This window comes from Mixophyes fleayi, chromosome 3, assembly GCF_038048845.1.
Source record: "Mixophyes fleayi isolate aMixFle1 chromosome 3, aMixFle1.hap1, whole genome shotgun sequence".
NCBI lineage: Eukaryota > Metazoa > Chordata > Amphibia > Anura > Limnodynastidae > Mixophyes > Mixophyes fleayi.
Genome location: NC_134404.1, coordinates 9,920,214 through 9,938,075, shown reverse-complemented (window position 1 = coordinate 9,938,075; position 17,862 = coordinate 9,920,214). Strand labels below are relative to the sequence as shown.

The 17,862-nt window shown below is 48.5% G+C and overlaps 1 protein-coding gene across 6 annotated transcripts in view; it reads right to left on the bottom strand.

The window, feature by feature from the left end:
* The window catches only part of DNMT3A (DNA methyltransferase 3 alpha), a 132,377-nt gene extending 115,363 nt beyond the window's left edge, over positions 1–17,014 (bottom strand). For all 6 annotated transcript variants that reach the window (XR_012689509.1, XM_075201092.1, XM_075201089.1 and 3 more), the window contains exons 1-2: positions 16,743–17,014; positions 3,662–3,766 (exon numbers count right to left, since the gene is read on the bottom strand). Coding sequence is in view for 5 of the 6 variants with exons in the window: in XM_075201092.1 (XP_075057193.1) it covers positions 3,662–3,766; positions 16,743–16,817 (180 nt within the window). In the remaining variant the exon portion in view is untranslated. The remainder of the gene's footprint in view (positions 1–3,661; positions 3,767–16,742) is intronic.
* Between the last annotated feature and the right edge of the window lie 848 nt (positions 17,015–17,862).

Below are 17,862 nucleotides of genomic sequence, written 5' to 3'. Positions count from 1 at the left end.
TGGGACCCAAATTATGTCTGTATCAGCTTGACTTACCATGATCCATTTTTATGAATTATTAATGGACTTAATTTGTGAATAACAGTGAAGAAATGATAACTAAGTATATCACTGTTAAGAGATTTTGAATATGTTATGAAAACTATACAAAACAGTACAATTAAACATGATTTAATCAGTGTGTTATTTGCTTAGATTTAATACATTTTAATATATTTTTCACAAAGAAACCGGTGAGGGGGGAAAGTAAACAGAGGGTTGAAAAACACTATCACCAAAATAGGAAATTAAGAGAATATAATTTCCGGGCATGCAGACGATCAACATAATGAAACAAAAAGAATTAATCCCCATACTCTTCTCAACATGCTACAAAGTGGCACACACTCCACCTACGCTTCTAAACATACCCTAGAATGGCACCGATATCCCTACTTTTTTCAACATGTTCTTTTTTCTTACATGGAGAATGGACAGACATGAGACATAAGAGTGAGAGCTTATAGTCTTGGGAGAAGTGTGAGAAAATGGGGGGCACTGAGTTTTTCTGGCCTTGCGGGTAGAATGTGAGGTGCAGGCTGAACAGTCAATGTTGCAGTAGGGTGGAATGAAGTGGTGATAGGTTAGCCGGAGGTGGGGAAGGATACTGTGCAGGGAAGATGAAAAAGAAGAGGGGACAGGGGAGGACGATGGCAGCAGTATATATACATATACTGAAGTGGTGATAGGTTAGCCGGAGGTGGGGAAGATACTGTGCAGGGAAGATGAGAAAGAAGAGGGGACAGGGGAGGACGATGGCAGCAGTATATAGACATATACTGAAGTGGTGATAGGTTAGCCGGAGGTGGGGAAGATACTGTGCAGGGAAGATGAGAAAGAAGAGGGGACAGGGGAGGACGATGGCAGCAGTATATAGACATATACTGAAGTGGTGATAGGTTAGCCGGAGGTGGGGAAGATACTGTGCAGGGAAGATGAGAAAGAAGAGGGGACAGGGGAGGACGATGGCAGCAGTATATAGACATATACTGAAGTGGTGATAGGTTAGCCGGAGGTGGGGAAGATACTGTGCAGGGAAGATGAGAAAGAAGAGGGGACAGGGGAGGACGATGGCAGCAGTATATAGACATATACTGAAGTGGTGATAGGTTAGCCGGAGGTGGGGAAGATACTGTGCAGGGAAGATGAGAAAGAAGAGGGGACAGGGGAGGACGATGGCAGCAGTATATAGACATATACTGAAGTGGTGATAAGTTAGCCGGAGGTGGGGAAGATACTGTGCAGGGAAGATGAGAAAGAAGAGGGGACAGGGGAGGACGATGGCAGCAGTATATAGACATATACTGAAGTGGTGATAGGTTAGCCGGAGGTGGGGAAGGATACTGTGCAGGGAAGATGAGAAAGAAGAGGGGACAGGGGAGGACGATGGCAGCAGTATATAGACATATACTGAAGTGGTGATAGGTTAGCCGGAGGTGGGGAAGGATACTGTGCAGGGAAGATGAGAAAGAAGGGGGGACAGGGGAGGACGATGGCAGCAGTATATAGACATATACTGAAGTGGTGATAGGTTAGCCGGAGGTGGGGAAGGATACTGTGCAGGGAAGATGAGAAAGAAGGGGGGACAGGGGAGGACGATGGCAGCAGTATATAGACATATACTGAAGTGGTGATAGGTTAGCCGGAGGTGGGGAAGGATACTGTGCAGGGAAGATGAGAAAGAAGAGAGGACAGGGGAGGACGATGGCAGCAGTATATAGACATATACTGAAGTGGTGATAGGTTAGCCGGAGGTGGGGAAGATACTGTGCAGGGAAGATGAGAATGAAGAGGAGACAGGGGAGGACGATGGCAGCAGTATATAGACATATACTGAAGTGGTGATAGGTTAGCCGGAGGTGGGGAAGGATACTGTGCAGGGAAGATGAGAAAGAAGAGGGGACAGGGGAGGACGATGGCAGCAGTATATAGACATATACTGAAGTGGTGATAGGTTAGCCGGAGGTGGGGAAGGATACTGTGCAGGGAAGATGAGAAAGAAGGGGGGACAGGGGAGGACGATGGCAGCAGTATATAGACATATACTGAAGTGGTGATAGGTTAGCCGGAGGTGGGGAAGATACTGTGCAGGGAAGATGAGAAAGAAGAGAGGACAGGGGAGGACGATGGCAGCAGTATATAGACATATACTGAAGTGGTGATAGGTTAGCCGGAGGTGGGGAAGGATACTGTGCAGGGAAGATGAGAAAGAAGAGGGGACAGGGGAGGACGATGGCAGCAGTATATAGACATAGAAAGCAGTAGGAAGGACATGGTAAAACAGATTACTAATAGAAGGGGCATACTGCTAAATGAGACAGGACTGAATGCAGAAATAATAATTATTATACAATAGTACCCAGTGTAACACAAAATTGCAGTTCCACTATTTAGGGCCATTCATTTCAACAGTAAGAGTCAAATTCTGTGTAAATGTTTATCTGCACAAACCCCTCATACATCTGTTGATTAATAATTAATATATTAGGGTCGCTGTACTATGAGTAAACGAGAGCTGTAACATACACTGCGGACACTATCCTGACACCGGTGGGCCTCATTTACACGGCGCGCTCACTGCGCACACCTTGCACCCGCTCCGCTCAGCGAACATTTATTGGTAATAGAATAAAGGTGCGGGACTATGTGCTCCGCTCTCGTTAGACGGCTCCGCAGTACAGAAGTGCCCCTAGGTGTACACAGAGGTGGGCAATATGAAGAGGGGCCAATGTCCAATCAAAGACCACCCTCCTACCTTTAGTGCTGTGGGGTCTAGGTTCATGTGTTCATATGAATTATGGATAAGTTATCTTATTATTAAGGGCCCTAAATAATAAGATAATCGTTATGGAAAGTTCTGTACTCCTGACAGATGATTGTGAGAATCCCGGGTGTAAGGCACCAAATGTTAGGGCTGAAACTCCTGTATTGCTATATAGAGGTATACTTAACCTTCAATTGACAAGCCAAAGATTATATAATCTTTGGCTTGTCAATTGAAGGTTAAGTATACCTCTATATAGCAATACAGGAGTTTCAGCCCTAACAGTACCACCTCTTACAATGAAATAAACTTTGCTTGGAAATATACTTTTACTGATATCACTTGGTGTGTATGCCACTGGAGTGCCAACAGGGACAGCGGCAGAAACATCACCTCGATATGTGACATAAGCCCAGGACTGCTTTCCTTTCCTTCCGCCCATCACACCTGGTCAGGCACATTTGTGCGCGGTGCACAAAGAGCCGACAACGGGCTACCGTGCTGCGGAGAGAGAGGGTACCGCCAGATCCATCATCATTCACCAAGATCTTTACAAACGGAGGGAGCGACCGTGTGGTACTAACCAAAAGATCAGTCCACAAAGTAAGGATGTTGGTGGGAAGAATTTTCCTGAAATGTTTTGGATACAGTCATTCCCTGAGATGGCAGAAATGTGTAATACGGAAAACCTGGCAGCACAGATTACAGCCAGGTTAGGGCAGAAGCACATAATCCAGAACAGCAGACCCCACAGTAACATCAGTACCTGAGAGATGATGTATTACACTCTCCATGTATTGTGAGCACAGCAGCCATTAAGATAAAACCACCAAGTGGGGGCATCACCCCATAACTCACCGTTTCTATTCTGCGTCTCCGGCCTGGACGCCCAACTTTCTTCACAGGCGCCCCAACATCCAGCTTTTCTTCCTTACTTCTCTGCTCCCTGGAATCGTCCTTTCCCTGCGGAGAAAGAGAACACGATGCGGTTATTACCTGACCATATACTGCTATACCCGGACAGCTCCAGTTGGCAGTCCGGGTATAGCGGGCACTAATGACTCACAATTAATAAATTACATTTGATACTATCAATTAAGAATTAAATTCTGGGACATTTTTGGAAACCAGAACTGAAAAGAAAAGAAAATGTATAAACACTGCACTGATGGTTTCTATAAATGCCCCCCGTGTAGAATCCAGCTTTTGCTTTACCCCAGGACAAGGGCAAGTGCCTTTATAGCGACTCCTCCCTCTAAGCTCCACCCCTTCTTACTGGAACCCCGCCTCCTTTCACACCACATTATAGGGGACATAAGGCATGTGGAGTCTACATTACAGCCATTCACAAAGCAGATGTATAATACTATGGTTCTGGTATCAGTAGCTGATGGGGAGTTCTGGTGCTGTAAAGTCATTGGGAGGTTCCTGGGGTACTTCTTGGAAAGTTAACTCTCAATTTAAAAACACATATGTATGATCCCAACATAGGGACTCTCACGGTTTAGAGTTAGGACCACCCTATTAGCAGGAGCGCCTTGACCTGGCGGGTGGCTTATCAGGCATTTACAAATGTGTGTAGCTGAGGTTTCTGTATTTTACGCACAATAGAAAAGTATCTCTTGTCCTGGATAACAGCAGTATGTTGGGTGATTGTTCTCTGTATTTGTTCACATGTACCTGCTGTGATCCTATAAACTGGTTAATTAATTTCCATTTTTGTATCATTTTATAATAATAGAATGTCTTCATCAGGCTTTACGAGCAAACAACCTGCACAGCGTCATTTGTGTGTGTCAGGAGTGCATGTAACAATCCTCGCTGTCCTGCACAGGGACAGGGGTTTAAAGTGTCAAACAGCAGAAGAACTATTTGTAAAACTAAGTCCTGTCCCTTTACCCTCCAATCCCCGCTGTCAATCCATCCAGATCGCCCATAAAACTCCACCCATTTCCATGCAAGCTCCGCCCTTCCTAGCTCCACAAACAGGGGTATTTGGGAGATAGACAATGTTATAAAACAGAGTAGATAATTTATAAAGGTCGTGCGATGCGCTGGGTAACACGCCTGGGTTTTCTCCTGAAAGGCGCCTTGGCCAGAAGTGTAAACCACTCCTACCACTTCAATACCACCCCTTGCATTAATAAAACGTTCCTGTTATCCTCCTAAAACACTGCTAATTTCACCCTCATTTATGGCTTAAATTAATCATGAGATTGAGCAACAAAATCGCAATGGTAAAATATTATGCTATTTATAGGCAGACATTCACAGCACAATATCACCAATATAATAGAATGATGCGATTGTATAAAGCACCAGTTTATCTGACATGTATGAAGAGATGCCTGATACAGGACAATGTAACTGCTTCTTCTTTTAGGGGGATTAGTTCCACTATGAGAGCCTCAGTTACAGATTGACGCATTTTGCGCTTTAACGTACACGTACGGATTCTCTCGTGGGACAAAAAAAGTGGGCGTGTATCTGTGGAGTGACGCAAATCATAAGATACAAGTCAAAGCATAGCGGTATTCCTGCACCACTCGAAGAAATGTGTGTACGTGGGCCCAACAATAGCGCAGAGATCGTGTTAGTGGTAAATCCCAAAGTCGCATTATCCTATTCGCAAACATCACAATAGCACGATGAAGTATTTAGATACACAAGAGAGAATCATGTCTGAACAGCGTTATTAAATAAACGCACAAGTCCTATTTACCGTATAAAATGTAATGAAACGTCCCCACGTCGGTCGTTCTGCCCATGGTTTAGATGCACCCACGAGACAAACGGCGCAGCGGGGGGAACTTGTCGCAATATGGTGCATCCAGCTAGCCCCAACATATATAGGAGAGGGGCGGAGCTACTAGAACAGGGCGAGGAGTGCCGCGTGGCGCTTTGTCACAAGTACCGGTGCTCTATCTGTATGAGCAGGCAGTATAAAGGACTATTGTACGATGTACACACACATTTATAGGTCAGGAATTGTGTGGCCAATCGATGCAGACAAGGACACCACATCCTTTCACGCAGGGCTTTACCAAAAACCAAAATCAAGTCCCAAAACAGCAATGTGCAAATTAAAAGGAGATGGATAATTTAATTTACCAGTGTGGAGTCCCTGTTTTTTATTATATCTGCCGATTTCATTTATCTGGGTGCCATATACAACGGTGATTGCAGGAGACGAGGAAAGGACCACAGAGAAGTCAGATCCTAACGACTGCCAGTTGGGGGCGACGATGGGTACATAAGCGGAGACGTGTTATGACAAGGGAGCCCTCCGCTGAGCGGATTAATCCCGTCAGCTGTCCTTATGTACATGACGGGAGGCTGAATCTACTGACCGTCAGCCGAGGGGAAACATGAGAAGCGTCGGGTCATTCAGGAGAACTAGAATTCCAGCACAAGGAACAATACTATTATATGCATATTATATCCTTAGAACAGGTGCCCAGTCATGTCGTCATTACAAGTTGTTCCCAGGCTCAAATATAATCTCCCAGAAATAGATTTTACTTCTGAGACCGTTTCTCCTTCTCTGTCTGAGGAATCACTGTGACTTATCTCTGCTTCTCCACCATTACCAGCTCTTAGATTTGGCTACGGAAAATAAAATCTAATTTGAATGGATTTTTGGCACAGAATGGCGCATAGTCCCACATGGATCATGGAATGCATGTAATCCACTCAGGTCTAGCTATTGTCCTATGCAAAATGTACTCGTTCTGCATTTCACTGGGCACACCCATGTGTCCTTTTGCTAGACTACTAGATTGTAAGCTCTCCGACGAGCGGTGCCTTCCCTGTGCTGTGTTTTCACACTTGTATTGTGTCTACCTTGGTATGGACCCGGTTTATGTACGGTCAGCGACACGCTGCCGTTCACAGTCCACAAATCCATTTTCCAGACAGCCCCTGTAGGAACATAACACTGCAGTCACGATTTGTAAATGAGTGTTAATGACCATTTAAGGCCTTTAGGACCGTTATAACAGCGGCGGATGGTGGGACCAATAGCAGTTCGGGAGCCCAGAGCTCTGGCAAACAAATCTTACGCAATTTACCATCTAATGTATTACAACCACGTCCCCCACCCTGGTACCACCCCGTGTACCATAGGCCTCACTACATTGCAGGGGTTAAAGGTGACACAGCGGAGCAGCTCAGAAATAGCCGGCAGTGGTAGTGTTAAATGACAGGAATGGGTTATAATGGATGGAGTATATAGTGGTGGAGCATAACAGGAAGGGATGAGGCTACTGCCTGGGGGTCAAACTCCAAACCTGCGGGAACGTCAAGGACGACGACTCCCACTGGGCGAGAGTATTGGCTGCCGCGTGGCTAAGCCTGTCTAGCAGAAAGACAAGCCATCCTGGTACGGATTACGGCCGTTCTGCAATAGTGGGTCCAAGGCAGAAGGTGACGCAGGGGTATGAGTGGAGGGCCCGGGGCCCATGTTAGTCTTATGACAACAACTGGTCAGCCCCGAATTACAGCTCAACTTTCAGCTTGTTCATCTAAGGGGAGAAAACAAAATGGCTGCCCTCACTTCGGTGAGACTGTCAGGAATGGAATGGACTGTAGTATTTGCGAAGGAAAATTTTGCCTAGCCGGGTGGCATTAAGAAGTACCCGGGTGGGGGCAGTTGTAATACTTTGCTATAATAATGAAAAATGTTGGCGGTTATTGGCGGCACCTTCCAGTACTGGTCAGACTGGTGGTCAGTGGTGTAACACACACTGCTGGCTGTAGTGCTCACATAGTGCCTGATCTAATAGGAGAAACAATAGTTTAATCTGTAATAGGACTCTGTGTGGATCCAAGCGCCGGGGGGAGCACCCGGGAAATAGGTGCTGGGGAGAACACTGGACTATATCTCAGAGAGGAAACTGTCCACCTATCTCCAGGAACCATATATATCTATTAATACATGTAGTTTTGTTGCAGACAAACCATGATGGAGCTGTAGATGCAGGTAGGCTCGAGACCAGCCGCAAAGTATTATTAGTTGTGGCCGATCTGTCTGGTTTTACTCACACACTCTTTTTTTTTTTCCATTTAAAACAACCTGTTTGTGTCACGAAAAACCCGGAGATGCAGCAAGAGCCAGATACCAGGAGGACGGCTGCCAATGACTCCCGTACACCCGGAAACAGGGGCCGCGGTCCGGCAGGTCTGGCTTTCCCTCATAAACTGCAAGGAAAACCTCAAGAAACGGCACAGGACGGGAGAGGAGAGGGGTGGGAGAGGAGACAGGACCTGCTCGATAATGTTTAAACAAGTCTTAACCCCTTCCTTGCACAAATCTAATTATAACTGAAGGACCCACTGGCTAATCCAGTCACGTTAATGAATCCTCTAAATGCATGTACTCCTATCTGACACCAAATCATTCGCCATTTTAACCCTAGGAAACGCTAGCCCCCAATACTACTACTTCCGACATCACTCCGACAACTTACCACATGGCGATATAATGCGCTAGTGAGGGAGGGCCTCTGGGGTATACAAGACACAGACATGCAAAATAAAGAGGTAGAGAGTAAAATAATGGTTTGAAATGTTTATTAAGGACGGTAACTATAGCCAACATATTCCGCAACGCGGTATAATGTCATTTCAATTAATTTTACAATAACTATATTCTGACGATACTGCCCATCTAAGTGTCCCCCCGACAGTACATTATAGCATCTGTGAGGATAGGACGACTATATGACAGAATCGTGGCTCTCAGGAAGGTTATAAGCAGGGGGTGGACAGAACCACGTAGAATTAGGAGGCCCCCATTGACATTAATAGAAGTGACTCACAAACGGAGGCGCCGGCAGGATCTGTTATGCACTTTGGCTAATCATTGGGTGACAAGAAGTGAGTCACTATTCCTGACACCAGCAACACAAGAGCGGCGTTGTCACCGTACACAGAAAAGGGATCGCCCGGAGCGGGCGGGAGCCAAGTCTGGTTTTATGGCTGCGATATGAGCCTGCCTGCGCTCGCCCCAGGTGACACAATTACTAGGTCTGCTCTATAATTACACTACACGTATATATTAATACACTGCTAGACTGGAACTGCCAGGAGCCATAGGGGCTGCCAAGTCTCAACCCAACAACTCCTGGACAGCCAACTGCAGTTCAGGAAAAGCTTCTCAAGAGTCTGTACAAAATTCATATTTACACGACATTAACCACAATACAGCGATTCTAAGACAGTTTTACTCCAAAAATCCTCATCTGACCAAAAAACCTAAACATTTGGAGGGGAAAAAAAGAAGAAGACGTGCGTAAATAATGAAGACGCATACACGTAAAGGAGATGTACACATATAACATCCAGGGATATGGGTGTACGATTAGAGACACGCGGATATATACAGCAGTTGTGGATGTGCAGATATTAATAAGGATAAAAATTAAATGCAGTTTAAATGAGACAATTATGTTCTTTAAGTTATGAAGCCAACAAAAGAAAAAAAATATCTGTTAACCATCACAAGTCCTCTAGTCACCTCTTACACACTTCCCTCTATTCCCTACTTTACCTCTTGCACACTGCCCTCTGCTCCCCACTCAGCTCATCTCTTGCACACTGCCCTCTGCTCCCCACTCATCTCATCTCTTGCACAATTCCTCTGCTCCCCACTCAGCCCATCTCTTGCACAATTCCTGTGCTCCCCACTCAGCTCACCTCTTGCACACTTCCCTCTGCTCCCCACACATCTCATCTCTTGCACACTTCCCCTTGCACACTTCCCTCTGCTCCCCACTCAGCTCACCTCTTGCACACTTCCCTCTGCTCCCCACTCATCTCATCTCTTGCACACTTCCCTCTGCTCCCCACTCATCTCATCTCTTGCACACTTCCCTCTGCTCCCCACTCATCTCATCTCTTGCACACTTCCCTCTGCTCCCCACTCAGCTCACCTCTTGCACAATTCCTGTGCTCCCCACTCAGCTCATCTCTTGCACACTTCCCTCTGCTCCCTACTCAGCTCACCTCTTGCACAATTCCTCTGCTCCCCACTCAGCTCATCTCTTGCACACTTCCCCTTGCACACTTCCCTCTGCTCCCCACTCAGCTCACCTCTTGCACACTTCCCTCTGCTCCCCACTCATCTTATCTCTTGCACACTTCCCTCTGCTCCCCACTCAGCTCACCTCTTGCACACTGCCCTCTGCTCCCCACTCAGCTCACCTCTTGCACACTGCCCTCTGCTCCACACTCAGCTCATCTCTTACACACTTTCCACAGACCCCACTCAGCTCTGCTCACCTCTTACACAGTAGCCTCTGTTCCCCACTGAGCTTTGCTCACATCTTGTACATTTTTTTACAAGATATTTTCACAATGCTTTTACATGAACATTATATTTTGCTGTAATACACAGGCTGAGGTAACTAGCACTCATCATTCATACAATATCAGTTCCCCTTACACACACACTTCCCATGTTAAATATCTCTGCTTATGTGTGGGGGGGGGGGGGAAACAGCTCTGTTCTCTCACACTCAGCTCTCTAAATCTGGCTCTTCTCCAGTTAAATCTTTACTGCAATGCAGAGTCAAACCAGGTAACAGAGCCCAAGGGAGGCAAGAGGAAACCACACCCCCAAAGCCCGCTCTTACATCTGACTCCAAGTGCACTGCTCATGTATCAGCTGTACGGGGACGGTGCACTAGTGAGACAAAGATAGAAGACTGAGGGCACACAGAGGGGGCAGGGGCAGAGGCACAGAGAGGGGCAGAGGCACAGAGAGGGGCAGAGGCACAGAGAGGGGCAGGAGCACAGAGAGGGGCAGGAGCACAGAGAGGGGCAGGGGCACAGAGAGGGGCAGGGGCACAGAGAGGGGCAGGGGCACAGAGAGGGGCAGGGGCACAGAGAGGGGCAGCAGCACAGAGAGGGGCAGCAGCACAGAGAGGGGCGGAGGCACAGAGAGGGGCAGAGGCACAGAGAGGGGCAGGAGCACAGAGAGGGGTGGGAAGGGCAGGCACAGGGACAGGCGCACAAGGGGGGAAGGGACAGACGCACAGAGGGGGGGGAAGGCACAGACACACAGAGGGGGGGCAGATGCGGGGGGGGGGGGGGAGAGACAGCCGCACAGAGGGGGATGGGGGAAAGGGACAGCCGCACAGAGGGGGGTGGGGGAAAGGGACAGCCGCACAGAGGGGGGTGGGGGAAAGGGACAGCCGCACAGAGGGGGGTGGGGGAAAGGGACAGACGCACAGAGGGAGGTGGGGGAAAGGGACAGACGCACAGAGGGGGGTGGGGGAAAGGGACAGACGCACAGAGGGAGGTGGGGGAAAGGGACAGACGCACAGAGGGGGGTGGGGGAAAGGGACAGACGCACAGAGGGGGGAGGGGGAAGGGACAGACGCACAGAGGGGGGTGGGGGAAAGGGACAGACGCACAGAGGGAGGTGGGGGAAAGGGACAGACGCACAGAGGGAGGTGGGGGAAAGGAACAGACGCACAGAGGGAGGTGGGGGAAAGGGACAGACGCACAGAGGGAGGTGGGGGAAAGGGACAGTCGCTCAGAGGGAGGGGGCGGAAGGGACAGACGCACAGAGGGAGGTGGGGGAAAGGGACAGACGCACAGAGGGAGGTGGGGGAAAGGGACAGACGCACAGAGGGAGGTAGGGGAAAGGGACAGTCGCTCAGAGGGAGGGGGCGGAAGGGACAGACGCACAGAGGGAGGGGGCGGAAGGGACAGACGCACAGAGGGAGGGGGCGGAAGGGACAGACGCACAGAGGGAGGGGGCGGAAGGGACAGACGCACAGAGGGAGGGGGCGGAAGGGACAGACGCACAGAGGGAGGGGGCGGAAGGGACAGACGCACAGAGGGAGGGGGCGGAAGGGACAGACGCACAGAGGGAGGGGGCGGAAGGGACAGACGCACAGAGGGAGGGGGCGGAAGGGACAGACGCACAGAGGGAGGGGGCGGAAGGGACAGACGCACAGAGGGAGGGGGCGGAAGGGACAGACGCACAGAGGGAGGTGGGGGGAAGGGACAGACGCACAGAGGGAGGTGGGGGGAAGGGACAGACGCACAGAGGGAGGGGGAAGGGACAGACGCACAGAGGGAGGGGGAAGGGACAGACGCACAGAGGGAGGGGGAAGGGACAGACGCACAGAGGGAGGGGGAAGGGACAGACGCACAGAGGGAGAGGGAAGGGACAGACGCACAGAGGGAGGGGGAAGGGACAGACGCACAGAGGGAGGTGGGCGGAAGGGACAGACGCACAGAGGGAGGGGGGCGGAAGGGACAGACGCACAGAGGGAGGGGGAAGGGACAGACGCACAGAGGGAGGGGGCGGAAGGGACAGACGCACAGAGGGAGGGGGCGGAAGGGACAGACGCACAGAGGGAGGGGGCGGAAGGGACAGACGCACAGAGGGAGGGGGCGGAAGGGACAGACGCACAGAGGGAGGTGGGGGGAAGGGACAGACGCACAGAGGGAGGGGGAAGGGACAGACGCACAGAGGGAGGGGGAAGGGACAGACGCACAGAGGGAGGGGGAAGGGACAGACGCACACAGGGAGGGGGAAGGGACAGACGCATAGAGGGAGAGGGACAGACGCACAGTGGACAGATCATATTACTTTGTACAGAATTGTCTTCCCATAGAACAAAGAGCTGAGGATATGAGCAGCACCAGCAGGTGACATGTAAATATCTGGATAACGGGAAACACGTGTGCCGGTTAGTATAGAGAGTTTATGGCACTGGAGAGTCCTGAGGTGAATCTGGCTGCAGTATAAAACATCTGGCTGTCATCTCCACCCCCCTCACTTCTCTGTACTGTAACCTCTCCGCTGCCAGGAGAGACACCCTGGGGCCACAGAACGGAGGAGAACAGAGATGTCTGTATACACCCAGTGCCAAGAAAATACCAGCTATACCAACGTTTCACCACTACCACGCAATCCACCGCAACTTATATACAAATATCTAACTTACCAGGAAAAACAACGTATTTGTACATTAATAAAACAGACAAAGGGGTAACAGGGTACTGCTCGCAGGCTTACAAGTAGCTAAAACATACAGATATCAGTAAATAAACACAGCGCCTTACAGTCATCCCAGTTGCAGTTGTCATAGACCCAGAATATCTCTTGAGAAACTCCAGCTGCTGTCAGCTCCTGCGGGGGTTACCTGCCAGATGCCGGAGTTTATTATGTAGCCAGTAGGTTATATTGCTTAGGTTGTACTTTTTTTTGTTATATGTGTTATGAACACTAGCCAACAACAAGACTTTGGGACCTCATTTATGAACAAGTACAGCGAATAAGTAATAAAGAGATGGCAGTAATAGAACTAGTATTGTGGGGAAGCCATCGCCGCTGAAAGGAAAAGTGGAGGTGTTGCCCATAGCAACCAATCAGATTCTAGTTATCAATGATCTAGTGCATTCTATAAAATGATCGCTAAAATCTGATTGGTTGCTATGAGCAACATCTCATTTTCTTTTCAGAAGGTTTGATAAATCCACCCTTAAGTCTACACACACATCAATAATAATAATTACAGCCACCGTATAGACATATGCTGGAGACACACAGGGTAAAGTCAACCCTCTTCAGGTATGGCAGGACTGACCGGACATCAAGCCCCTCTGAGGCCCATAACCACCACCCACTTCCCCCCTTACCCGGCTGCCCCTCTACCCCCAAACGTGGTCCCCCTCCTTTCTCTTGGGTGTCATGCCTCTCTCTTCTTGCCCATATGTATATTGAGTCATTTGTACTTTTATTTTTCTTAGTATTTGTAACAATGCTTTAAAATGGACTAAAAACCAATTAAAAAGTTGTTTGTTTTTTTAAAAAGTGAAAATATATGGGAGAATATATTCCCTGCTGTAAATTACATGGAGAAGCCGAGGGCTGTCTTGTAGGTTACAGAACCTGATGTGACTTATAATATCCCTATATTATACAGTAGGGGGAGCACTGTCCATATAACGCACAACTGTCTATCGAGCACCGGCACTATGACATCAGAAGTCGCTGTTTAAATGGATCACTCGTGGCTTCATCGTGGCCAGCTAACGTGCACACCGGCCAGTAACAGTCATCTTCTGACCTAATATTCTGCCGTTCTTCACGACACCTCATAAAAATATGAAAAAGTAAAATCAGGACAACTTAAGTCCCAACCACTAACCATCCAAGCCACACCCTGACCTGTCCAAACTCCGCCCAGATCTACCCTAGATTCCCATTAAGTCACACCGATAGGCTGAGTGTAGGGAAACATCACATTTAACATATTTATGGGTCATAGATGACTTAGAAAAAAATTAAACCCAGAGCTACACACAGAACAGACAACTGCAGAGGACAACAGCCTCACCTCAAATTCTGTCAAGGAATGGAAACTTTCACAAACCTATTCCTAAATGTTGCAGTGCAATAACTGATCATTGCAGAGGAGGCGGCCATTTTGTGGAATGAACCAATGTTCATGAGAGCCAACAATTCACTAGGTGCTGATTTAGCCCACAAAAAGGCGGCCTCCACTGTGTGCCGGTGCCAGGTCACTAACACAAGCACTGTGTTCCTCTCACACACACGTCAAGTAATCAGCTTTTAAACGCCTCTGTTATTTTACACATGGATGGTTTACTATTGGATTAGTTATAAACCCTGTGGAAGACGGGACCGGGGGCAGGTACAGAAAGCAGAGGTGCGACACACTGGTGATAAATCAGACACATACTGTCTGTAATGTAATAGTGATCGCTTACATCTGTAGTACCCTACAGGGCTTACACCGGGCCTGGGACTTTCCCTAAGAGAAGTCTGCAGAACAGGTGAACAGTGACGGCTCCACTCACATTATCTGCCTGGAGACATATGGGTGTGGTGCACACACACATCTGGTGCACTCACACATGCAAGAGTCTGGTGATTGGCCGTGAGAGCTGTCTGACATCACTGTTTATAGCCCATGTCATTGGAGGGCACACAGAGACAGCAGCCCCTTCAGCCTATGAATTCACTTAGAACTAGTGACATCACTGATAGAACATTTATAATGAATGGATAGGCCACAGCGTCACGAAAGCTGGCCCCGCCCACAAAATGGCTGCTTCCACTGTGAGTAGGTGACATGTGCTCTTTAAATCTCTCTGTGCAAGTGATCATAGCCTAGCCAACTGCACCATTCCTTCATATGTGAGCTCCCATTTACATTGTTGGACAGAACGAAGGAGAATATTACACTGTTCCAGATTCACCATGATAGATACTCTTTCCTGAGACATAGCCGTTCTTAGGGGAACTCTGTTCCTGCAGATAATTTCTTACTGAAGCTACTTGTTTATATAAAACTATTACAAACATTTAAATCAATGTAGTTTCGGAGGGACTGCACACGCTGTCTTACAGCTATAAGGAGATCTCAGCAGGAGGGCGAAGGGGCGCGGCGGCCATTTTCCCGCAGCTGGAGAAGTTTCCCAGCTCTTTAGTGTGGGGGGACTGTGAGAGAGTGCGAGTCCCCTGCCCGGGGGTCAGGTCTGGGCCAGTCACTCACCACAGAGCAGGAGACAATGTCAGGCCTATACATATGTATTAGATCACTTTAAGGGCCTGATGTCTGCCACAAATTAACAATGCTAATGAACCAGTAATTAATGACACAGTCCCCCGAGACTGATCGCAGACTCTTTTCATGAAGAGACAGAGAGAGACTTTCACTTGTGTCTGGTTCGGATCCTCTCCTTCAGGAAACATTATCGTACTTATGTGTCCTGCCATTCTCTTCCCACAATGCAATGCGGCTGCTGTACTTCAGATTTAAAGTTATGGTGGTCCACGGCTCAATATGTTCACTGCTGTCCCATAGATTGTAAGCGTGCGAGCAGCCTTCTCACCTCTTTGTCTGTTTTACCCAGTTTGTTTATTAGTTTACTATGTTTGTCCCCAATTGTAAAGCGCTACGGAATATGTTGGCGCTATATAAATAAATGATGATGATGATGATGATGATGCTGTCGCTGGTCATTATTAGCCTGACATCTGACCTTTGTGGTTTACAGAGCTGTCACTTATCCTAAAGTCAGATACACAGCAGAGTAATACACAAATATAACATCAGCCTTATAAAGACAAGAACCCATTCCTAGAAAACTGATCAATGATATAACATTTAGAAATGTTTACTTAGATAAGCATCCCCATGCTTTAACCGTGCAACAACGTTGCATCACACCATAAATACCCCTCCAGAAAACTTAACAAACCAAGAATACAATACAAAACCCGTTCTCTGCTTGCTGGTATACAATACATGATGGACATTGCCCCTACAAGACCCACCTGGCCCCTACCAGACCCACCCGGCCCCTACAAGACCCATCCATCCCCTACAAGACCCACCCTGCCCCTACCAGACCCACCCGAGCCACCTACCAGACTCACCCGGCCCCTACAAGACCCACCCTGCCCCTACAAGACCCACCTGGCCCCTACCAGACCCACCCGGCCCCTACAAGACCCATCCATCCCCTACAATACCCACCCTGCCCCTACAAGACCCACCTGGCCCCTACCAGACCCACCTGGCCCCTACAAGACCCATCCATCCCCTACAAGACCCATCCATCCCCTACAAGACCCACCCGGGCCATCTACCAGACCCACACTGCCCCTACCAGACCCACCCGAGCCACCTACCAGACTCACCCGGCCCCTACAAGACCTACCTGGCCCCTACCAGACCCACACTGCCCCTACCAGACCCACCTGGCCCCTACCAGACCCACCCGGCCTCTACAAGACCCACCCTGCCCCTACCAGACCTACACAGTCACTACAAGACCCACGCAGCCCCTACCAGACCCACGTAGCCCCTACCAGACCCACCCGGCCCCTACCAAACCCACCCTGCCCCTACCAGATGGCCTCCGCGCCGTGCACAGCATTACTCACCTTGTGCGTTTGGAGGACATCTGCGTCCACGTTGGGGCTGCTGGTGTTGAGGATGGTGCCATTGGACAGCATCATTGGGAAAAGATTCCCGTAAATCCAAAGTTCTCGTGGGGGGTGCCCTTTTTACTTTTCGGGATATGGAGGAATCCTTAGGAGAACTTGTTATAAATCCGGAGTCAATAAAAACCAGAAGTAGTGGAAAAGATGATTGTTTTCTGTGTTTTCTAGAAAAAAAAGCACCAACTGAAAGTTTCTTCCAGATCTTTTCTCCTTTGTCCTAAAGAAATATGAAAGAGAGAAGAATATTAGTATCATAACTAATGGTGATAATCGGTGTATACAGCAAGTTCATGCATCATGTTACACACCGCCCTACCCTACTAGGTTAATTGTTCAGTTTAAAACTGTCGATAAAGCTGATTGCGACTCAATAATCGCTGTCCAATCACGTTTCACATCATATTTACACTGCGCTGTGTATGTAGATGATCATTACGGGATTAGAAGAGGAGAGTTCCTCGGGTGATTCTGGAGACTAGGAGAAGTTTTAGGATACATCTATATAAAATAAACAAAACTAGATATGAAGCCACCGAGCCATGAAATCAGTATCAGTTACTACCAAGACCCCACTGCCACCGGCACCACCATCCCAGGTGAGGAGCGGTCTATAGCAGGCTCTGTATACTGTGGCTCTCCAGCTGTTGTAGATCAAAGCTGGAGGGCCGGTGGTTGCCCACAGCGGGTCTATAGTCAGTGTGGAACATTGAATGGAAGGTGGACATCTATGAAGGTTCATTCACCAGCATGAACATAGAATAGTTACACGTTTATAATAATCTACTGATCGGCTGATGGGCTATTGTTTTTTCTTTCTCAGAACAGTCCATTTCCTGAGACACAGGAAACGTTCTGACAGTGGCGGGACACAATGTCTTGACATTACCTTGTACTCCAACGGTGACCATAAGCAATATCCCTGGTGGCTGGTGTACAATGCAGAGCCCATTCCCTGGTGGCTGGTGTACAATACAGAGCCCATTTCCTGGTGGCTGGTATACAATACAGAGACCATTCCCTGGTGGCTGGTGTACAATACAGAGCCCATTCCCTGGTGGCT